The sequence below is a fragment of the Oncorhynchus keta genome, chromosome 33 (genome assembly GCF_023373465.1).
Source record: "Oncorhynchus keta strain PuntledgeMale-10-30-2019 chromosome 33, Oket_V2, whole genome shotgun sequence".
Lineage (NCBI taxonomy): Eukaryota > Metazoa > Chordata > Actinopteri > Salmoniformes > Salmonidae > Oncorhynchus > Oncorhynchus keta.
Genome location: NC_068453.1, coordinates 8,753,768 through 8,778,781, shown reverse-complemented (window position 1 = coordinate 8,778,781; position 25,014 = coordinate 8,753,768). Strand labels below are relative to the sequence as shown.

General features: G+C 43.0%; 2 protein-coding genes across 8 annotated transcripts in view; one reads left to right on the top strand and one right to left on the bottom strand.

The window, feature by feature from the left end:
* Positions 1 to 864: 864 nt before the first annotated feature.
* Positions 865 to 23,879, top strand: LOC118366166 (cadherin-related family member 5-like). 2 transcript variants are annotated; one of them, XM_052491807.1, is made up of 16 exons: positions 865 to 1,048; positions 6,850 to 6,956; positions 7,170 to 7,381; positions 7,516 to 7,572; positions 7,697 to 7,789; positions 7,877 to 7,963; positions 8,208 to 8,318; positions 10,915 to 11,088; positions 11,316 to 11,406; positions 12,678 to 12,784; positions 12,963 to 13,163; positions 13,296 to 13,427; positions 16,023 to 16,101; positions 19,152 to 19,333; positions 20,538 to 20,558; positions 22,372 to 23,879. In XM_052491807.1, exons 2-16 carry the CDS (start codon positions 6,890 to 6,892, stop codon positions 23,254 to 23,256), a joined length of 2,499 nt encoding a protein of 832 aa, XP_052347767.1. In that variant the 5' UTR covers positions 865 to 1,048; positions 6,850 to 6,889; the 3' UTR covers positions 23,257 to 23,879. The 2 variants fall into 2 exon arrangements, with proteins under 2 accessions (XP_052347767.1, XP_035604511.2); XM_035748618.2 differs by lacking the exon at positions 20,538 to 20,558.
* Positions 8,893 to 25,014, bottom strand: part of LOC118366167 (uncharacterized) — a 42,825-nt gene continuing 26,703 nt past the window's right edge. For all 6 annotated transcript variants that reach the window (XM_052491811.1, XM_052491809.1, XM_052491812.1 and 3 more), the window contains one exon: positions 8,893 to 10,392. In XM_052491811.1, the coding sequence (XP_052347771.1) occupies positions 10,201 to 10,392 (192 nt within the window). In that variant the 3' untranslated portion in view covers positions 8,893 to 10,200. The remainder of the gene's footprint in view (positions 10,393 to 25,014) is intronic.

Sequence of the window (25,014 nt, the reverse complement as noted above, 5' to 3'; positions counted from 1 at the left end):
TTAAATTAACAGCAGAATAGATATCAATACCAAGGTAAACACTACCAAGGTAAACTATACAATACTGTACGGGGTTGATTGAAAACATGCCGCGATAACCACTTCACTGTATAATCCTTCTTTGTTTCCTCATCTGATTAATCATTTTATTCCGACACCAAAATGTATACTCATTTTGTCGGTTTAATCCTAACTGGGGGTGTTGCATTGTGTTGCCATTAACAGAGCCTCTGTAGTTAGAAGGGAAACCAAGGCCCCTCTCCCTGCATGGATTCACAACACTAATGGGGTGTCCTGAGGATCCTTCAGCACACCGAATGATCCGTCAGACACTACCCAGCAGGGGGATCATAGTGACTAGTGAGAGTGATACGGGGGCTTGGTGGGAGATCTCTACTCGCACCCCTAGGCTGGTTTAGTGTCATTAGCATAAGCAGCACAGCCAGCGTTGTTCTCGGTCTCTCTCAGCTGCTGTGCTGGATGGCTATTCCTGTCCTGGATTGTTACAAATATATATATATATATAAATTCTTATTTACAATGACGGCCTACACCAGCCAAACCCAGAGGACGCTAGGTCTATTGTGCACCGCCCTATGGGACAACAAATCACAGCCAGTTGTGATACAGCCTGGATTCGAACCAGGGTGTCTGTAGTGACGCCTCTAGCACTGAGATGCAGTGCCTTAGACCGCTGCGCCACTCGGGAGCCCCGAATGCCAGCTAAGCCCCGGTCTGTGCTCTACGCAGGAGCTCTTAATGCTCTTTCCCAACACATACACCTCCCTCTTTCTCTCTCTCCCTCTCTCTTTCTGCCACGCTCCCATGCTTGGGGGAACAGGGCTCAACCGGTGGTGGTAGGAGAAGCGGGACTGAAGTGTTTAGTGCTGTCGTCACTGCTCTTGATCGTTTGACCCTGGGAGAAAGTTCTGCCACAGGGGGAAATATGTGGCGGAAACCGAGGGGCTGGAACAGAGAGAATAGGCGAGGGATACCGCGAGCGTGAGAGCTGCGGCTCAGGCTTTGACCATTCAGCTACTGGACGAAAGTGAGTATGATGTGAGCCTATATGTATATTAGTGTAAGTTAGTAAGTGTAGAAAAAAATGTGTGTGTTTGTGTACATGAATGTATGTATGTAAGAATGTGGGTGAAGTGCTAAGCCTTCTGACAAATTTCCATATCGTTGTGACATCACATCACCTTGAGTTACATGTACATTAAAGGGGTCCGACCTCCATTGCCTCCTTACTAAGTGGTGATACTTACAAACAATACTTAGACTAGGGAACATAATATGAACTGAATTAATATCTGGTGTGTGTGACCAAAAATATCATAATGGATTAACATTTTGTTATTGCTATGACTCAACCTGGGTATTCAATTGAGATTGTCCTTCATCGATATGCTACGAATTACAATTCGTATGATATGTTACGAATATGCAATGTTACCAATTCCAATTTGTTGTGGCTAACGCTAACGTTAGGTACAGTAGAAGGCTAACGTTAGCGAGGCCTAGGGCTTAGGGGTTAAGGAAAGGGTTAGGGATAGTGTTAAGCATAGGGTTAAGGATAGCGTTATGTTTAGGGAATGCTCGAAGCGAGGCCTAATGGCTCAGTAATTGCTTTGTTCAGTTATTATCAAAAGCACTTGAATGAGTTTAGTTAATTGTGATACACGCAGGGCAAGGGAGGAGTTCAGATAGCTTTTCCGAAAGAAACAAACTGGGCAACGCAGGCCTATTCAACTAGAACCTCAATTCCCAGCAACAGACAAAAGCAGGCCGGGTGAGGCTCATTATAGTGAACCAGACTGACCCAGTCACACACACATACACACACACACACACACATGGGAGACATGTGGGTGACAAACACAAAAGGGGGAAACACAAACATACACTTACGTCTGCATCTGCCAGGGGCAGGTGTGTCAAATCGGGCTGGATAGGATATGGAACTAGATTCAATATTTAATCCCCTGTTATCTGCCCGTGTGACAAAGACCTACTTCCTGTTGTGAAGGTATTTCAATCGAATTAAAGACGGTATTAATCCAGAGACAGACTGACTCCACTTCTAATAACCAGTAGACACATACTGCATTATCCACAGCCTTACCAGCTGTTTAGTCAGTCTCTACTCTTTTTAATAGATGTTCTATTGTGCAAGACTAAAAATAACTGTTCTAAGAATGTTAAAATGTTGTTTTCCTTGTAGCTGAAAAAAACTGTTTACAAGCCACACTAAACTAGTGGTTTTGATTTGTTTTTCTGGGGGAGAGCCATGAACCCAATCAATATTATGCATGGAGTGTACAAAACATTAAAACCCTGCTCTTTCCATGACCTAGACTTACCAGGTGAATCAAATCCAATTGTATTATTTATTATACAGCAGTGAAATGCTTACTTAAAAGCCCTTAACCAACAATGCAGTTTTAAGAAAATACCTTCAAAAAAAAGTAAGAGATAAAAAAATAACAAATAATTAGAGGACCAGTAAATAACAATAGTGGGGCTATATACAAGGGGTACCGGTACAGAGTCAATGTGCTGGGGCACTGGTGTCCAGGTAATTGAGGTAATATGTACATAATATGTACATGACTATGCATAGATAATAACAAAGAGTAGCAGCAGTGGTATGTAGAGGGGGGGGAGACAATGCAAATAGTCTGGGTATCCATTCAATTAGCTGTTCAGGGGTCTTATGGCTTGGGGGTAGAAGCTGTTTAGAAGCCTCTTGGACCTAGACTTGGCGCTCCGGTACCGTTTGCCGTGAGGTAGCAGACAGAACAGTCTATGACTAGGGTGGCTGGAGTCTTTGGCAATTTGTAGGGCCTTCCTCTGACACCGCCTGGTATAGAGGTCCTGGATGGCTGGAAGCTTGGCCCCTGTGATGTACTGGGCCGTTTTCACTACCCTCTGTAGTGCCTTGCGGTCGGAGGCCGAGCAGTTGCTCTCGATGGTGCAGCTGTGAAAACCTTTGAGGATCTGAGGATCCATGACAAATACCTTCAGTCTCCTGAGGGGGAATAGGTTTTGTCGTGCCCTCTTCACGACTGTCTTGGTGTGCTTGGACCATGTAGTTTGTTGGTGATGTGGACACCAAGGAACTTGAAGCTCTCAACCTGCTCCACTGCAGCCCCGTCGACGAGAATGGGGGCATACTCGGTCCTCCTCTTCCTGTGGTCCACAATCATCTCCTTTGTCTTGATCACGTTGAGGGAGAGGTTGTTGTCCTTGCACCACACGGTCAGGTCTCTGATCTCCTCCCTATAGGCTGTCTCATGGTTGTCGGTGATCAGGCCTACCACTGTTGTGTCATCAGAAAACTTAATGATGGTTTTGGAGTCGTGCTTGGGCGTGCAGTCATGAATGAACAGGGAGTACAGGAGGGGACTGAGCACGCACCCCTGAGGGTCCCCCGTGTTGAGGATCAGCGTTGCGGATGTGTTGTTACCTACCCTTACCACCTGGGGGCAGCCCGTCAGGAAGTCCAGGATCCAGCTGCAGAGGGAGGTGTTTAGTCCCAGGGTCCTTAGCTTATTGATGAGATTTGAGGGCACTATGGTGTTGAACGCTGAGCTCTGGTCAATGAATAGCATTCTCACATTGGTGTTCCTTTTGTCCAGGTTTGAAAGGGCAGTGTGGAGTGCAATAGAGATTGCATCATCTGTGGATCTTTTTGTGCGGTATGCAAATTAGAGTGGGTCTAGGGTTTCTGGGATAATGGTGTTGATGTGAGCCATGACCAGCTTTTCAAAGCATTTCATGGCTACAGACGTGAGTGCTATGGGTCGGTAGTCATTTAGGCAGGATACCTTAGTGTTCTCGGGCACAGGAACTGTGGTGGTCTGCTTGAAACATGTTGGTATTACAGACTCAGACAGGGACCGGTTGAAAGCTAGGATCCCTTATTGATGTCACTTGCTAAATCCACTTCAAATCAGTGTAGATGAAGGGGAGGAGACAGGTTTAAGAATACTATTTATGCCTTGAGACAATTGAGTCATGGATTGTGTATATGTGCCATTCGGGAAGGGTCAATTGGCAAGACAAAATATTTAAGTGCCTTTGAACAGGGTATGGTAGTAGGTGCCAGGCACACCGGTTTGTGTCAAGAACTGCAACGCTGCTGGGTTTTTCATGCTCAACAATTTCCCGTGTGTATCAAGAACGTTCCACCACCCAAAGGACATCCAGCCAACTTAACTCTGGGAAGCAACTCAACATTTGGAAGGCGTTCTTAATATTTTGTCCAACATATCCATGGTGCCATCGTTATTCCAATTTGGCACAAGACAATTATATTTTAAGCGCATCAAATCAGCAGTTATAATCTTAAGTGCTACGTCTGTAAAAGTTATCACATTCCTCATAAGGTACTATTTTTACTAAACCAAACTATTTGTACTGAACACCAAGTAACCATGGTCTTCCATGAAATTTCAACTGAAAAAGTGAGAGAAAAAAAACTCTACATTTTGTATCTCTGTTACTAAGCAAGCATAGTATAAGTAAAGGAAACTTTGGGCGACCAGCGTGAGGTACCTGTACTTCACCTCATGATCCTCTTGTGCTGTTAGGTCAGGGAGGTCAGACGAGACCTTCCAAACACGCGAGTCAGACAGACTAATTCTCACACGGAACCGTATAACTACACTGAGCAGCGTGTGCATGTGTACACTCAAGCCACAGGTGGCATGTAAACACAGTCATTTAAACAGTAAACAGTCAAATACACACTGCTCAAAAAAATAAAGGGAACACTTAAACAACAAAATGTCAATCACACTTCTGTGAAATCAAACTGTCCACTTAGGAAGCAACACTGATTGAGAATAAATTTCACATGCTGTTGTGCAAATGGAATAGACAACAGGTGGAAATTATAGGCAATTAGCAAGACACCCCGAATAAAGGAGTGGTTCTGCAGGTGGTGACTACTTCTAAGTTCCTATACTTCCTGGCTGATGTTTTGGTCACTTTTGAATGCTGGCGGTGCTTTCACTCTAGTGGTAGCATGAGACGGAGTCTACAACCCACACAAGTGGCTCAGGTAGTGCAGCTCATCCAGGATGGGACATCAATGCGAGCTGTGGCAAGAAGGTTTGCTGTGTCTGTCAGCATAGTGTCCAGAGCATGGAGGCGCTACCAGGAGACAGGCCAGTACATCAGGAGACGTGGAGGAGGCCGTAGGAGGGCAACAACCCAGCAGCAGGACCGCTACCTCCACCTTTGTGCAAGGAGGAGCAGGAGGAGCACTGCCAGAGCCCTGCAAAATGACCTCCAGCAGGCCACAAATGTGCATGTGTCTGCTCAAACGGTCAGAAACAGACTCCATGAGGGTGGTATGAGGGCCTGACGTCCACAGGTGGGGGTAGTGCTTACAGTCCAACACAGTGCAGGACATTTTTCATTTGCCAGAGAACACCAAGATTGGCAAATTCGCCACTGGCGCCCTGTGCTCTTCACAGATGAAAGCTGGTTCACACTGAGCACATGTGACAGACGTGACAGTCTGGAGACGCCGTGGAGAACGTTCTGCTGCCTGCAACATCCTCCAGCATGACCGGTTTGGCGGTGGGTCAGTCATGGTGTGGGGTGGCATTTCTTTGGGGGGGGCGCACAACCCTCCATGTGCTCGCCAGAGATAGCCTGACTGCCATTAGGTACCGAGATGAGATCCTCAGACCCCTTGTGAGACCATATGCTGGTGCGGTTGGCCCTAGGTTCCTCCTAATGCAAGACAATGCTAGACCTCATGTGGCTGGAGTGTGTCAGCAGTTCCTGCTAGAGGAAGGCATTGATGCTATGGACTGGCCCGCCCGTTCCCCAGACCTGAATCCAATTGAGCACATCTGGGACATCATGTCTCGCTCCATCCACCAAGGCCACGCTGCACCACAGACTGTCCAGGAGTTGGCGGATGCTTTAGTCCAGGTCTGGGAGGAGATCCCTCAGGAGACCATCCGCCATCTCATCAGGAGCATGCCCAGGCGTTGTAGGGAGGTCATACAGGCACGTGGAGGCCACACACTACTGAACCTCATTTTGACTTGTTTTAAGGACATTACATCAAAGTTGGATCAGCCTGTAGTGTGGTTTTCCACTTTATGCTCTCTTGTCAACTCCAAACATGTTTAGCATGGCAAGGAGTGGAATAGCTAAACAGACTGGTACCCAGGCTAACAATTGACTAGCACTGGCCACGGGCTAATCAAACCACAGTCGTTTAATGTGATCAACAACATAAAACAAAACAAACATGAAAGGATTTACCGAAGGTAGTGGTTCATTACTCAACATTAGTCATAATGAATTATGGTAAATGACACAAATTGCCTTGTTTTGGTATAATACATAGGCCTAATAAACGTCAGAGAAAGGAAACTATATAGGATTTAAAAGTGAATTATATGAGGAGCCCAAAAAAGCTTTCAGGCACCGAGGGCACTTGGTGGACACTGAGGTGGGGTTTAACGAGAGGGTCTGCAGTGAAAGTCATGTTACCGGGCAGGTTACCGTAACTGCCTTGGCAGAATGCTGTTAGGAGTGACCAAAGAGGGACCAAATAGTTTGTAGCAGTGGTTCCCAACAAGGGGGAATCGGACCCCTGGGGGTACTTGGCCTATCCACAGGGGGTACTTGAGAAGACTCATGAGACCCTAGTCCTACTGGTAAAATGCACAACGGGGTACTTCAGGGGTACTTAGGGAAGACAAAAGTCAGTTGGTAGTACAGTAACCGAAACATCCTGTCTGCTAGATTAGAGTGACCAAAGAGGGACCAAATGTAACACTGCCATTTTGTGTTGCTGCTGGTTTCTGTGGGTTGCAGTTGTGGCTGAGAGACTGGAGGCTCAGGAGGCCAGAGGAAGATGCTGAACCCATGGGGGCTGTTCCTCTGCCAGCTGGCAATAAACATGTCTTACCATGTCATAAAAGGTAGGCCAGAGTTCAATCAAACCCTCACTGTGGGGAATAGCAGTCTCGCTTCTTCAGTCGCCTCAACATGGTTTTAATACTGAACCGCTTAAACCAAAACTGTAATGCAACTTATGGCTGAAACGCTAATGTGCATAAGTCATTGAAATGTCATTGAAATTGTCATTGAAATTGAAAGCCATTGACCCCAAATCTGTGTCTGTTGATTGACAGCCAGCCTCTGCCTGGGTGGGTCAGACATCTTTGCGACGGTGAGCGAGAACCGACCCGTAGGAGAGTTCATTGCGAACCTCAGCATCGTCGGGGACCCTACAGGAGTCAATAGCATCCGCTTGTGCCTCACCGGAGAGAACGCCAATTGGTTCTACCTAGAAGGGAGAACCATCAGGCTCAACTCATCCATTTTAAGAGTCCTGGATCGAGAGGTAATAAGGCATCACGCTGTTGCTGTCCTCCTGTTTTAAGTCTTATGCCAGAAAACCAGGTTTGATTGAATAGGACACATTCATATCTTTGACGGTTCATACTTAACCATAATGAATAGCTTTTTCTCTCCAAGCGCCACGGATCTGTTTTGATGGCAGCATTAACATGTTATGAAGACGACATAATACAAGTAAGCCATCTCAACCAGGCCTACAGCATGTTATTCACAACCTGGGGAATTAGAATGTGAACTACCTCAAAAGTTGAGGAAATGTCTAAACGGAAGTTCTGAAACTCCTGTTTTCTTCCTCTAGAGTGAATACAGGGTCATGGTTGAGATCCTGAACGAAAACGATAACAAACCAAGGTTCCTTGAGAAGACTATACAACCGCGTTACATAAGTGAGGTAAAGATACATCACACTTTGATAATATAGATAATCTTGTGTTTCACATGCATAATGACAGGTCTTCTGTATTTCATCAATCCTCAGCTCACTGCAGTCAACTCTGTCGTCTTCACTGTCAAGGCCATCGATGCTGATGGAGACACCGTCACCTACATCATCGACAGAGCCTCGGTATGGTACCATGAGTTTGAACTCACGACAGTGCTGAATCCTGTTGTCATGTTCCTGTTCATTTCAAACAATGACCCAATATATCCACTTATAGCGACAACCCAACATCTACTCAAATGAATTAGATTTTAAAATGCTCCTATATCTCCTAACCTTGCTGATTACACCTCTGTGTCAATCGCTCAGTAGACCATCTGTGCACTCATTTAATGAACATTCATTTCCGTGTTCTCTCTCATCCCAGCCTGATGCCAGCTACTTCAGGATAGACCTGCCCAACAGTGGTAAAGTAATCCTGGACAAGCCTTTGGACTATGAGACCAAAACCAAGCTGCAGCTAGTCATCTACGCTGTGGTAAGACTCGCTACTTATCAGACCTGGAGTCAAATAGTATTTGTTTTCTTTCAAATACTTTGAGCGTTTTGATTGAGCCTGTCTTGAGGTCCCAGATGGACGGGGTTCAACTTCTTGAACTATTTCAATGGGCTCACTGAGTCAGACATGCTCAATCAAGCACAGCTGACGTATTTGAAAGAAAACACATACCATTTGAACCCATGTCTGCTACTAATCCCCTTTTTTCATTAATCAACCAGAACACATTGAGGCCAGAGGCCAATAATTACGAAAGCCAGAGGCTATTACTGTGCCCCGCCCTGCCTAGTCATATAATTATAATCTGAAGATATGTCATCTATTACTATGCCACTGCCTGACTAGCCGTGTAATAGCATTATAATCTACTCAACTATTTATGAGTAAAGCCATCGTCAAACACTTTGTGCCGAGAAACAGATCATAAATAGTTACAATGCATCTTGCAGGCAGCATCATTCTCTAACCTAAAATCTTAAATGCTGAGGAAGGACGTGGCTGGGCTGAATACCGGTCTCCTGACCAAAATCCACATGAATTTCCAGTGAACTCGTGTGATCAAATGTGATTTAATGTGAAGTTAATGTGTCAACATGTGAAGCAACATGACATAAAACTACGCGACAACATGTGAGCACATGGAAGAACATGATCTCATGTGAAATTAATGTGAAATAAATGTGACAACATGGAGATGAAACATTATGGGCACATATGAAAACCCAGGTGTGAAATGTAATTTAGAACATTTTACTTTGAAAGACATAATTTACATTAATTACAGCAGTCATGGTCCCCTGCATGTTTTGTGTAGTTCCCGGTTTGTTGCAGGGACATCCACAACGACGTTTTTTAAAGACGTTCTTAGAACGTTGTGTAATGATCCTGTAAGGTTTTTGTCTATAGTTGCAGTGAAAAAGTAAATCTACAACTCTTTACGGTATTTTATTAGCTATATCCATGTGTTAATGTTAAAGGACAGTATGCTGATTACTTAGGACTCAACCTCACTTAACTAAGATCTGAACTCACAACCTCTTGGTTGCTAGCTACCTGAAGTTCCCACTGTGCCACCACATCTGTGGATATAATGGAGGCTGGCAAGAATACATTTCTGCAATTTGCTGTACATACACTGCTACCATCTAGTGGCCAAAATAAGTTGCGCCTGTGCTGTAATAATACATTATGGCTGTTCTCTTGCATTTCAAAGATGGTAAAAAAAAATTGTATTATCTTTTACCAGATCTAATGTGTTATATTCTCCTACATTAAGTTCACGTTTACACAAACTTCAAAGTGTTTCCTTTCAAATGGTATCAATAATATACATATCCTTACTTCAGGTCCTGAGCTACAGGCAGTTAGATTTGGGTATGTCATTTTTGGTGAATTAAAAAAAAAAAAAGGGTCAGATCCTGAAGAGGTTTTAACAGCGCAGCTCTTGATTGTCACAAGTTCTTACAAAGATTGACAATTCAACATGTGAAAATGTGTTTTAGAAAAACTTCAGTTATTCTGACTATTCTCACATCTTTGATTTCATTTACTTATTCCAGCAATTTGAGGGTCTTCTGTATAGTTGTCCAATGTTGGTGGGGTATATTATTCTGTTTTTACGTTACTCCTGAATCGCTAAGATAAATATAATCGCTTTTCTTGGCTGTATTTTTAACAAGGTTGGGATTTGATTTGAAGTCCAATGTGTAGCAATTCGGGTCTAAATCGGTTACTGACGCAGATATTGTGACGTAGCAGGAAGAATGCTGTGAACCAAGGGGTTGTGAGTAAAAATCCAAGAGAAGGACATGTTGAATGATAATTACTGTATAAATAAACATCCACAATGTAGCAATGTTTGTCAAAGTGTGTCAAATATGTCAATTGAAAACACCATGTTAAAAGTGCTGTGTGTAACATGACTCAGTTTGATTCTTAGAATATTTATTATAACAAAGGGGTAGGCAAAGGGCAGGTCGGGGGCAGGCAGAGGTTCATAATCCAAGGCAGATTCAGGCAGGCTCAGGGTCAGGACAGGCAGAACCGGGAAGACCTATAAAAGAAAAACTTGAGAACGGGAGAAACGTGCAACACGCTGATAAGACCTGACAAAACAAGACAAACTGGCAACAGATAAACAGAAAACAGGTGTAAATACACAGGGGATAATGGGAAAAAAATAGAAGACACCTGGTGGGGGTTGGAGACGAGCACAAGACAGGTGAACAGATTAGGCTGTGACAGTGTGTGTATCATAATGACTCAATATTGTTTGCAGGGCATCATCACCTGTGAAATCCCATGTGAACATCTTTATCAACATTTGAAAGGTTATGTGATCGAGTGAAAAACCACATGAGAAACTTGATGTGAAATATCAACACCTGTGAAGTGGTCCAAAAACACATGGCTTCACATGTGCAAGACATGTAAAAATGGAAAATGGAAAATTGTGATTTTCACGTGAAATCATGTTTTTCCAGTAAGGGTTTGCTCTGTCTTGCTAGGTTGAAGAGTTTTCCATTATATTGGGTATCATTACTGAAGCTTAGATAAAATAAATGTCTTTCTCCAGGAAACCAACACCAAGGAGTGGTACAACACTTCCGCCTCACTGATTGTGAACGTGGAGGACGGGGACGACCATTACCCTCAGTTCCTACCGTGCACACCCATCTCCCAGGACCACGACCACATGGTTGTCTGCACCAACCCCATCTACGTGGTCAACATCACAGAAAAGGACCAGGTGATGACTACTGCTTAGTACATTCATTGTAGAATTCAAATTATATGGATTTGCATATTGCATGCAATATTGATTCTTTTTTTCAATAAACCTTAATATATTAACCAGGAAAGACACTTGAAGTTATAAATCTCTTTTGCGAGGGCGAACTGATTTAACAAGATTTAACAATTGATTGATTAAACAATCCATGTGGATTCTAAGATGCAGTAATTCTCTGGTTTCAGGACATGTTACTGAATTTCTCTCCTGGTCCAATTCATGCCGAAGACGGAGACAGAAGCCTTGATACGCCTTTGCTCTACTCCATTCTCTCAGGTGTGGGCCTACCCAATAGTGTCTGCTTAATCCATTGCCAATAGTCAATTTCAAGGCCTATTGAGAGGCCAGTAGACTGCTCTAATATTTATATTTTGAAAGGATTGCATTGCAGCCTTACACTTGACAGAGGTTTACATACACCTTAGCCAAATACATTTAAACTCAGTTTTTCACAATTCCTGACATTTAATCCAAGTAAAAATTCCCTGTCTTAGGTCAGTTAGGATCACCACTTTATTTTAAGAATGTCAAATGTCAGAATAATAGCAGAGAAGGATTTATTTCAGCTTTTATTTCTTTCATCACATTCCCAGTGGGTCAGAAGTTTACATACCCTCAATTAGTATTTGTTAGCATTGCCTTTAAATTGTTTAACTTCGGTCTAACATTTCAGGTAGCATTCCACAAGCTTCCCACAATAAGTTGGGCGAATTTTGGTCCATTCCTCCTGACAGATCTGGTGTAACTGAGTCAGGTTTGTAGGCCTCCTCGCTCACACACGCTTGTTCAATTCTGCCCACTAAATTTCTATAGGATTGAGGTCAGGGCTTTGTGATGACCACTCCAATACCTTGACTTTGTTGTCGTCAAGCCATTAGGCCACAACTTTGGAAGTATGCTTGGGGTCATTGTCAACTTGAAAGACTCATTTGCGACCAAGCTTTAACTTCCTGACTGATGTCTTGAGATGTTGCTTCAATATATAACCCCTGTGCATCACGGTTGGGATGGTGTTCTTCGGCTTGCAAGCCTCACCATTTTTCCTCCAAACACAAAAATGGTCATTATGATGGCTGCATGGTCTTGGCTGATTTCTTTTGATTTTCCCATGATGTCAAGCAAAGAGGCAATGAGTTTGAAGGTAGGCCTTGAAATACATCCACAGGTACACCTCCAATTGACTCAAATGATGTCAATTAGCTTATCAGAAGCTTCTAAAGCCATGACATTTTCTGGAATTTGTCAAGCTGTTTAAATGCACAGTCAACTTAGTGTATGTAAACTTCTAACCCACTGGAATTGTGATACAGTGAATTATAAAGTTAAATAATCTGCCTGTGAACAGTTGTTGGAAGAATTCTTGTGTCATGCACAAAGTAGATGTCCTAACCGACTTGCCAAAACTATAGTTTGCTAACAAAAAAATTGTGGATGGTTGAAAAATGAGTGATGACTCCTACCTAAGTGTATGTAAACGTCCGACTTCAAATGTATATGGTCATTCTGTGTGGCATCCCGTGTATTTACCTGTAACACATGTGCCTCAGGTGCTGACAAAAACAGGTTTCAGATTGACAACCAAACAGCAGAGATCACAATGACAAAACGGGTGGAAAACAGACATATGACGCCTATATTCCGACTGCGCATCATGGTAAGAAAATCTGATAAAAGCACTAGCATCAGTAGCATGCCTTATCAAAAAGTCACAAAAGACAAAGCTAAGTCCAATACTAAGAGCCTTTTCAAATCTAATTTGTTAAACCGAATAGATCTGAAAAAGGATCTTCCTGGACTGTTTGACATTGAAAACACCATCAAATCATCTACAGGCATCTCAGCTGAATGACCCAAAGAAGTACAGTGTGGCGACAGCGCTGGTCCGGGTGCTAGCAGAGAACCGGTTCCCTCCCCTCTTTAACAGAACCACGTACAAGGGCTTCATCATCGAGAGCTCCAGCCCTGCCACGCTAGTCTCCACCTATGGGAACGAGGTGCTTTTCATCCAAGCCATAGACCAGGACTTTGTAGATGTAAGCGATGGGATAATGTGTGTTTCTGACTAAATTTAATTTAATTTGTTTAAAAGGATAATAAACAAATGTTTTTTTTTCCCATCCCATCTTGGTACATCCTGTCTTGCTTCACCTTCCCTCCATTTGCAGGGGGTGAATCCAAAAATGCATTATTCTCTCCAGCCCACACGAGCCACCACTGGACTGTACCACATCACAGAGGAAGGGGTTATCATCGCTAAGACCGACCGCCTACGATCCTTCGACAGGCTCATCCTAGAGGTAAGGTCATAATCAGTCAAATATATACTGAACAAAAAATATAAAAACGGCAACATGACACAATTTCTACGTTTATTAAGTTACAATTCATATGATGAAATCAGTCAATTGAAATAAATACATTAGGGCGTAATCTATTGACTTCACATGACTGGGAATACAGCTATGCATCTGATGGCCACAGATACCTTTAAAAATGGATCAGAAAACCAGTCAGTATCTGGTGTTACCACCATTTGCCTCATGCAGTGTGACACATCTCCTTTGCATAAAGATGATCAGGCTGTTGATTGGGGCCTGTGGAATGTTGTCCCACTCTTCAATGGCTATGCCAACGTTGCTGGATATTGGCAGGAATTGGCTGGCTTCTTTGTGTACGATACACACTGTCATACACGTGGATCCAGAGCATTCCAAACATGCTCAACGGGTGACATGTCTGGTGAGTTTGCAGGCCTCGGACGAACTGGGACATGTTCAGCTTCCAGGAATTGTGTACAGATCCCTACAACATGTGGCCGTGCATTAACATACTGAAACATGACGTGATAGCTTTCCCCTTTTCTCCTTTCCTCCTTCTGATGACCAGGTGGCGAATCGCATCTCTGCATGTCTGGCAGACATATCAGTGTGGATGACGGATCACCACCTCAAGCTGAACCTCGGCAAGACGGAGCTGCTCTTCCTCCCGGGAAGGACTGCCCGTTCCATGATCTCGCCATCACGGTTGACAACTCCATTGTGTCCTCCTCCCAGAGCGCTAAGAACCTTGGCGTGATCCTGGACAACACCCTGTCGTTCTCAACTAACATCAAGGCGGTGGCCCGTTCCTGTAGGTTCATGCTCTACAACATCCGCAGAGTACGACCCTGCCTCACACAGGAAGCGGCGCAGGTCCTAATCCAGGCACTTGTCATCTCCCGTCTGGATTACTGCAACTCGCTGTTGGCTGGGCTCCCTGCCTGTGCCATTAAACCCCTACAACTCATCCAGAACGCCGCAGCCCGTCTGGTGTTCAACCTTCCCAAGTTCTCTCACGTCACCCCGCTCCTCCGCTCTCTCCACTGGCTTCCAGTTGAAGCTCGCATCCGTTACAAGACCATGGTGCTTGCCTACGGAGCTGTGAGGGGAACGGCACCTCAGTACCTCCAGGCTCTGATCAGGCCCTACACCCAAACAAGGGCACTGCGTTCATCCACCTCTGGCCTGCTTGCCTCCCTACCACTGAGGAAGTACAGTTCCCGCTCAGCCCAGTCAAAACTGTTCGCTGCTCTGGCCCCCAATGGTGGAACAAACTCCCTCACGACGCCGGGACAACGGAGTCAATCACCACCTTCCGGAGACACCTGAAACCCCACCTCTTTAAGGAATACCTAGGATAGGATAAAGTAATCCTTCTCACCCCCCTTAAAAGATTTAGATGCACTATTGTAAAGTGGCTGTTCCACTGGATGTCATAAGGTGAATGCACCAATTTGTAAGTCGCTCTGGATAAGAGCGTCTGCTAAATGACTTAAATGTAAATGTAATAGCGGCGGATGAATGGCACGACAATGGGCCTCAGGATTTCGTCATGATCTCTTTGCATTCAAATTGCCACCAATAAAATTAAATTGTGTTCGTTGTCCATAGTTTATGCCTTCCCATATCATAACCCAACTGCCACCATAGGGCACTCTGTTCACAACGTTGCCATCAGCACACCACTCACCCACACAACACCATACACAAATTCTCTAAAAACGAGGACGGAGAGGGCTTGTACTCAAGAAATGAACATTCAATTATCTGGCAACAGCTTTGGTGGACTTCCCTGCAGTCAGCATGCCAATTGCACACTCCCTCAAAACATCGGTGGCATTGCGTTACAAAACTGCACATTTTAGAGTGGCCTTTTATTGCCCTGCACAAAGTGCACCTGTGTATTAATTGTGCTGTTTAATCAGCTTCTTGATATGCCAGACCTGTCCTGTGGATGGCAAAGGAGAAATGCTCACTAAGAGGGATATAAACAAATTTGTGCACAACATTTGAGAGAAATAAACTTTGTGGGTATGGAACATTTCTGGGATCTTTTATTTCAGCACATGAAACACGGGACCAACACTTTAAATGTTGCATTTATATATTTGTTTCAGTGTAAAAACCCAGATGAGTTTGTTAAACAGGGACAGTTGGTTTTACTAGTCATTCCTGGCTAACTGTATAGCTAGGTTAGGCCAATAAGTGGTCCAGTAGTAATACAACTGTAGGTAACTCACATTAAAATTAGCTTCACTTAGGGTTAGAAATAACATAATAATTTTTTTTGGCTCCGAATCTACACTGCCCTATCAAACTAAAAGGCAGTAACTACTCATAGTGTGGAACTGAGAAATATTGCTTTTATTTACCTTGGTTTCACAGTAACTCAATGTTATTTTTGCTACATTAAATACATGCTTAATCATGTGGACAAGTATCCTGCCTGTATGGTGTTGTGTTTTGGAGAAAATGGGGGTCATGTTATCAGTAACTGCATAAACTCATTTTAGACCAAATGAGCAGTTTGGTAGGGCAGTACAGTTCTCTGTAATATCATTATTTATCCTATAGGTGGTCGCTATGGATGAGGAATCAGGTGAAGTTGCTAAAGCCTCAGTCGACATAGAACTGCTACAAAGAAGCCAGCCAAGTAAGTACTGAGCATTACTGATGAATTGGGGGGGGGGTACAGGAAACCCATGTGCAAAGAGAGATCACACACACACACAGTATCAGCGCTTGACGGGTAGTGAAAGTCAAAATGACAGTACTGTGCACACACACACACAACATAATGTTAGAGGCTGCGTCTTTCGAATCCGGTATCAGGAAGAATAAAAGTCAGAATCTGTCGTTAATTATCTTTAATTAAATTCAAGCAATAAATGGTAAATGCATTTTTTTGTATATACGGGCTCTCTGTCCCACCTCGCAGGGCAAACAGAGAACTGACAGGATGTACGTAAACAGCTGTTCTTATACTGTTCTTGGAACTATGTCTATCACAGTAGAGGCTGAGCATGGTTTTAGACTTGCTCAGCCTATCGCAGGCGCTCAGACTAGTCCCCGCCTCTTGGCGCTTCTTGGAGTTCACCCTCTGTCGATGTATATATTATCACTGTTCTGGTATCACACCCTAGTTGTAACAGTTGCTCAGTTCCTGCTATTGTGTTGTCCAGTATTTTCCCATCTCAGTTAAACCTTGTGATGAGCCTCCCCTCTCTGTACCTGATTAACCACAACTTTGTAACATGCAGCAAGTCACACCATGTGCTCAATATTGTCACACACACAGACAGGCAAGGCAAATGTAGCAAACAGTACACCGCTTTGCAACATGCAAGTCACACCATGTTACTCAGTTCTTGTCACACACACACACACACACACACACACACACACACACACACACACACACACACACACACACACACACACACACACACACACACACACACACACACACACACACACACACACACAGAGATAAAGACAAAGCAGCTGTTGTTCAAACAATTCAATCTTAAGTAATATGGTAGAGGGTTTAAAATGCATTAATCCTAAATCCTTACAATAGGGAGCAGAACAACACTGGCTAATCCACTATGCTCTCTGAAAGTCAACAAAGAACAATTCCATTTTCTTACAGTGTAGCCTATAGATGCAGGAAAGAAAGTGAACTCGACCAAAACAATGGAAATGCCATGGCAACGCCACTCACACGTACCCCAAGGGGGGAAAGATTCAGAATCTCCTCATTGCCCCCATCAAAATTAGCCTACATTTAGGCTATGGCATTTTACCCTATTTTGTGGTAAAATCAGAGTGTAATGCTTGTATGGATGTCAACTCCAACACATGTTCATGTCATTGTCACCAACCTACACTTAAACACAGCTTCAAGTAGCACCACCTATTTCTATATGGCTAACGTTAGCTATGTTACAAACACCAGAACTCTTCTCTAACCCCTAAATTGACTATTTCTAAATATTATGCAGCGAAAACAGCCATACTGTATCTACATCGGGTTTTAGTAACCACATTGTGGGCCTATTAGAAAACAAAAATCATGATGGATTTGACAATACATCCACTTCGTAAAATCAGATTCTTGGAATGTGCGCAAATGACGGGCGTACTTGTTCTTTCCCCAACGTCTGATTTCTTTAAAGCGTCCGAAATGACTGACACTCTTTGATGTGTCAAAGATGAGCAAAAATGACTGTATAAAATATATAATTGAAAAACGGAGCTACAGTATATTTGCATGCTCCCAACTTTTTGTAAAAATGATTTGATAGTGTAACGACCCTGGGTTTATAAGCGCCAGCGCGCCAGACCTCGGGCTCCAAAAGGTCGAGGATTCGAGACATGATCCCTGCTGTTTCATTACAATACTAAGAAAATTGCTCAGAGAATATATATTTTGTTTAATATATATATTCTAAGTAATAGAATATATATTTTTTAAGGTAGGGGTCAAAATTATTGACACCCTGTTTTCAATACCTAACCTTGTGAGGATAACGGAACTGAGCCTTTTACTAAATTGTTTTATGAGTTGGAGAGCACATTGGAAGGGATCTTAGACCATTTCTCCATACAGAATCATTCCAGATCCTTTATATTCTTGGTATGCGTTTATGGACGGCCCTCTTCCATTCAAACCATAGGTTTCCAATGTGCTTTTTAAGTCCGGAGACTAAGATGGCCATCGCAAAATGTTGATTTTGTGGCCGATAAACCATTTCTTTGTGGATTTTAATGTGTGTGTAACAGTATAGACTTTACGTCCGTCCCCTCGCCCCGACCTGGGCGCGAACCAGGGACGCTCTGCACACGTCAACAGTCACCCTCAAAGCATCATTACCCATCGCTCCACAAAAGCCGCGGCTTAACATACACACTACTGTATACACACACACAGGAGCAAGTAAAGCACGCACACAAATGAACAATGTATATTGAATGACCATTTTCTGGCCAGTGGCGACTGAATTAATGAATGATAAGGAATGGCAAGGATACATACAGTATAAGCATGCAAACACATGTAAACCCACTGACTATTACAATCGAACACAATCAAGCAACTAAGGATAGTATGCTTATACGGGCTTAAACTAAATGTGTCATTAAGCAGGTTTCCATCCAACCTTTTTATGCAAGTAAAGTACATGTCCACTACTTCAAGGTCTCAGAGCAAGTGACGTCACTGATTGAAACGCCACTAGCGCGCACCACCGCTAACTAGCTAGCCATTTCACATGGCTACATGTGGTTGAAGTTATTGTCTTGCTGGAAGATCCACTTAGGTTTCTCTCAGTTCACCCCCCTCCCTCCCCCCTTCCATACACTGTCAATCATGCTACTCCTGACAACATGGACACGCCCCTCTCTCTCCTTCTATGCACTGTCAATCACGCTACTCCTGACAACATGGACACAATGTGATGAGTTAAACCAGGCAACTGGCTGTTCGAACTTCCCAGAATGTATTTTCTCCCCATTCAAAGAACTGTAGACAGAGACTGCTTACAAAACAGACAAACGTTCTCTTCAACTGGGCTTCAGGCACAACATCTGGATGAATGAGTAAGACTCTGCAGGGCTATGAGCCGTTGCGAAGTGAAAATGGACCAGTTGTGTGAGCTGCTGGACTTCATAAGCTAACCCGCCTCTCCTATCCCTCCATAGTCCCTTGGTCACCTTTCAGAGACATGGATGTGAGGATAGCTGGCGGTATCATGGGTGGGATGCTGCTGCTGTTAGTGACCACCCTGTTCCTGCTGATCCGATGGGCCAAGAGGAGGAGGAGGAGACAGAGACAAAAACCAGCCGGACGAGGGGCTGTCGCCCTGGGGAAACACCTCAAAGTGGTAAGGGCTGCTCCATGCACACATAACACACACACACTACTGTATACACACACACAGAGGGGCAAGTAAAGCACGCACACAAGTGAAAAATGTATATTGAATGACAATTTTCTGGCCAGTGGCGACTGAATTAATGAATGATAAGGAATGGCAAGGATACATACAGTATAAGCATGCAAACACATGTAAACCCACTGACTATTACAATCGAACACAATCAAGCAACTAAGGATAGTATGCTTATACGGGCTTAAACTAAATGTGTCATTAAGCAGGTTTCCATCCAACCTTTTTATGCAAGTAAAGTACATGTCAGATAAGAAATGTCACGACAGGCCTGAAGTAAACAGAAAATGTGTTTCCAAAGTTTCCAATTTTCGACAAAACACGCTAGATAAAGTGGGATTTTGTAGTGTCAGTAAAATTAATTATGCGAGAAATAGCGGTGGAAACGCCTTGAAGCGCAAATATTGATATAATAACCATCATATTCACGTAAACTTGGAGTCCCGCGATCCTCCCACCATGACTCGGGGGTTTATTAGGCTACTGATGAAATAAATGATGATGAACTTCACAGGGTGGTGAAAGTGCATGGTGATCTTGATGCTCCTTTCCAATAAATATCAAGGGTCTGATTCTGGTGACATGATGATCGATGCTTGACTGCCATTTGACAAATAAAAACATCCATAATAATCTCATCGTGTAGACCAGCCTACCTGCACTGTATCTGCGAGCTGTTTGCTAGAGTGCACGTTCAAATACCGTAGTAGACACATTTGCTATTTAACGCAACCGTTTTAGTGACAAAATTATATCGGATTTTTATCCGCAAAAAGTCAATTTGGTGGAAACAACACTGGTGGTGAAAATGCATATATTTTCTTTATGCGGGTTTTAGAATATTCGTATGAAAATCTGTCGCCAATTGGATGGAAACCTACCTACTATCTATTCTAAATTACAGAGTGATCCAAGGCAAAAATCCATTGAGACTAATATATATATATATATATATATATATTAAACATGTCTGTAACGCCATATCAACCACAACCTTTGAGCTCTGACTCCTAAACCAGTGGTCCGCACTACAAGTTAAAACAACATATCAGACCGTATTTCCTTCCTTCCTTCCCCTCCTCCTCACTCTCTCCCTCTACGCTTCTGACGTCTCTTTTCACTCATGTTGTTTATGTAGAGTTTAAGGTGTTTCCATATGGTGAGTTTTTATGCATGCATTGCTTTGACGTACGCACTAGAGTGATGTGGTTGTGACAGTGAGATGGTGTAATGTTAGATGCGTACATGTGATGCACTTCCATTGCATAATTATGCAAATGAAAGTATGGCACCTGTGGTTGTACTGTGATGTTGCGGTTCTGCTTTGTTTTTTTTGTATGTAAATGTTACACATTGGTGATATGGAAAAGTAACACATGTAACATAATAGTTACATGTACAGCTCCAAAAGTATTGGGACAGTGACATTTTTGTTGTTTTGGCTCTGTACTCCAGCACTTTGGATTTCAAATGACATTAGGAGGTTAAATTGTAGACTGTCAGCTTTCATTTTGCACCATTTTAGGGGACCAAACTATTGGGACAAATTTACTTATGAGTATTAAAGTGAAGTGGTCCCATATTCATAGGACACAATGATTACAGAACTAGCACAAACGGTACAGTTCCTCAGAGTGACTCTGTTTTGGTTGTGTTTTAGATTTTTTTTTTTGTGCCCAATAGTCACTTTTATTGTAAATGATAAATTAATGTTTCTAAACATTAAATGTGGATGGTACCATGATTATTATGGATTATCCTGAATGAATCGTGAATAATGATGGGTGAGAAAGTTAAGACAGCACAAATATCATACCCCCAAGACATGCTAATACAATAACAGGGGAGGTTAGCATTTTTTTGGTGGGTGTGATATTTATGCCTCTGTACCTTGCTCACTCATCCTTACTCATGATTCAGTCAGGATTATCCATAATCATGGTAGCACAGAGCCAAAACAATATAAACTATCACTGTCCAAATACTTTTGGAGCCCACTGTATGTAATAGTATTGCATATGTAATTATTTTGAGTTTGGTGATGAGGTGAAATACTGACCTGCTTATGTTTTGCATCGTAGACTGAAGACGATTTATGGTCAGTACCCAACCCCGTGTGTAAGGGGAATATCATAGATTCAGTCATAGAATAGATCTAGTATCTATCTCTATGGATTTAGTATGCTAATGTATTGTGCTTTGAATATTTCGAAAACGGAGTGGCTGCGTGACCAGATTCTCTGACCAACCAACCGTACCTTCTGCGTATGTGCTAGTTCGGCTGGCCAGAGGTGAAACGGGCTACTTTGGCGAATGTCAATGATGTGTGGTCTATCATATCGTTTGGTGTTGCATGATGATTGAAAGACGAAATAACGGTTGTATGTTATTTAAGGTTAAAATTCAGTTTTGCCCCAATGCAATGTGTAGACAGGGATAGGCTACATTATTTTGACATGTAGACTAAATGCATTTGGTTTCACACCACATTTAGTATAAGGATATTGCAAAAAAGTATTGTTTGCGCACTGCTCATGTTTGTGCTACTGCGTAATCTATGTTTGTGCTACACGTCAATCATGTCGTCTTAAATTAGCCTACAAAATACATAAACTGCTGGATTTGTATTTCAGCTGTTCAGAAATGTGTGCGTAAAGTAACACATGGATAGAATGTTGTTTAACTGTGGGGAAGAGGCATCCTGGGGGATGGTGTATGGGTGTGGAGGGGCGGATTGATCTGGTCGCGCAGCCTCTGCTTTTCAGACATTGTCAAACACTGTCAAAATGTGCTGAATTTGAAACACTGCTTGTCCATAATTGTCCAATGTACTTCTGAAATTCTGAACAACACCAATGAGAATTTTGAACGGACAAGGACAACACTGCATCAGTTGGAACGTAACAAGTCACAAAGTAACCATTTCAACTCAAAGCAACCCTCTAATTGCCCCTTCTTTCCGTGATTGACAGGTGAACTCGGGCCGGCCCATGATCCCCTTGGTCGAGGAGGTCTCCTACCAGAACGAAGGGTTCAGCATAGACTACGAGGCCTCGGGAGGTTCCGGAAGCCTCTTTGGGAGACATGGGGTCTACACCAGGAAACAGTCGCTGATCCCGCCGCCGCCACGCTGCCACAGCAGCCATCCAGACTGCGGCTCCGGTACCGTAACAGGCGACACGCTGCCTATACTGGTGACGCCAGAGCCCCTGGTTAAAGACCTCACTACCGCCCTCATCTCCAACAGCAGGAAAGGTGACAACACCATCAGCACAGGGGCTGTGACAAAAGACGAGAAGGAGAGGAATAAGCAGAGGGATATGGAGAAAGAGGAGGAGAGGAATAAGCAGAGGGATATGGAGAAAGAGGAGGAGAGGAATAAGCAGAGGGACATGGAGAAAGAGGAGGAGAGGAATAAGCAGAGGGATATGGAGAAAGAGGAGGAGAGGAATAAGCAGAGGGATATGGAGAAAGAGGAGGAGAGGAATAAGCAGAGGGATATGGAGAAAGAGGAGGAGAGGAATAAGCAGAGGGATATGGAGAAAGAGGAGGAGAGGAATAAGCAGAGGGATATGGAGAAAGAGGAGGAGAGGAATAAGCAGAGGGATATGGAGAAAGAGGAGGAGAGGGAATGGGAGAAGCAGTGGGAACGCGCTGTTGGCACAAAAGAGAAGAGAAAGTCCGAGGGGGAAAGGACGGATAAGCCGAGAGATGTTTTGGGTGCTTCTAGTGAGACGGCAGACGTAAGCGAGGCCTCCGAGGACCAAACAAACACAGAAAAGCCTCAGAGCCACAGGATGAAAACACACCAAATCAGAGAACCCAAAGACGGGCACAAAAGCACTTCTGAAGAGTAGTCTGAGGCAGAAAAATCAATATTAGGCTATGCACTCTGATGTGTCTTTCAGACAATTATGACACAGCCTCGGAGGACGACCAGGTCCCGTTACTCCAGTATCAGGACGTCGAGGGGGGAAATGCAGCGCAAGTGCTCAGCGAAACAAACCAGCGATAAAGCAAACAGATGACCGAGTAACCCACATATGCACCATTCAGACTCACACTCTGGGCTTCAGACACACATTGAAGATACAAAATAACTCTAACCATTTATTTAAAAAAAATAAAACGGACATTATGGAGCCAAACAAACTCTATACACAGACAAAAATGTATATAAATGTTTTTTTCTCTCTCCAATTCCATATAATTATGTTGGTGTCACACTCTGACCATTATTTGAGTTGTTTGTTTCGTCAGGGTGTGATATGAGTGGGCATTCTATGTTGCATGTCTAGTTAGTCTGTTTCTATGTGTTTTGGCCTGATATGGTTCTCAATCAGTGGCAGGTGTTTGTCGTTGTCTCTGATGCATGTTTGCACACAGTATTAATAGCGGTCACGTTCGTCTTATTATTTTGTTCGTTTGTTTAGTATTCGTCGTGTTCTTTCATCTACATTAAAAGAATGTATTCACACCACACTGCGCTTTGGGTCTCCTCACTACGACAATCGTGACAGTTGGGCCTAAATGAGCTCAACCACTTTTCAGGTCTTGATTGAGTAAATGGACGTATGTAAATCTGAGAACAAAAACATGTTTTCTGAAAAACTCTGTGGGACCAGCCTTAATGCGAATGAAGCCATTCTGTATTGCTTTAATTTGCAGTGTTGAAGGACTAGTACTTCAGTAATTAAAGTCAACATTTAAGCACACGCAATGTAACTGCAGTGTTGGGGAAGCAACTCTGAAAATATAGTTCACCCAAGCCATCAATTACTTCACACTGGATGAAGTTAAGCTACAATAAGTTAAGCTACAAAATATAGTTACTTAGCTAAAGTGAATTGGAAAAAATAGTTCACTACATCCAAACTACTTAAAAATGATATCTAAATCTGAAAGGTCACAGACTACATATTGCAAGAACACATCACTCTGGAGTCAGATGTTAAACAATGTGTAGTGAGAATTAGGCACACAAAATGTGTTTCGAGTGAGAATTAGACAGGTCTGATGCCAAAAAAAAAGGAATTCTCGCCTCCACCTCCATCTTTTCTTACTGCAACAAAGTAGTGTGTAGTTCCAGTAGTTAGCTACACGGCAAAAAAGGTCATTCATTACTGAAAACACTACCAAGATTAAAATGTTGTTCAACTACCACCAAGGTACTGGAACATGTCATTAAATTACTCGTTAAACTACATGTAGTTCACTATTCCCCAACACTGTGTAACTATGGTGTACAGTGATTGTGGCGTCACTAGTGTTTGCTATAGAGTGTAAACTGAAGTTTCATTCTGTAGAGGGCCACACAAGACATTAGTGTTGTTTCTAAAAACAATGGTTCAACCCCACTTGAATGATGTGTCAACACATTTTGTGATTTCAGTAACTGTTTCAAAATTGTGCTCTCTTGAATAACCAGAAGGAATGGGTGTGTTCTATGTGCCGCTATGATATAATGATATTGGCTGTCTATATAATTATGACATTTGTATTCATGTATAATTGTAGCTAATAATCACTTGCTAAAAACTACAACACTCGTGCTAAACATAAAAGCATACTTTCAATCACTGGGAAAAAATTAGGTTATATTAGCTTTCTCGCTT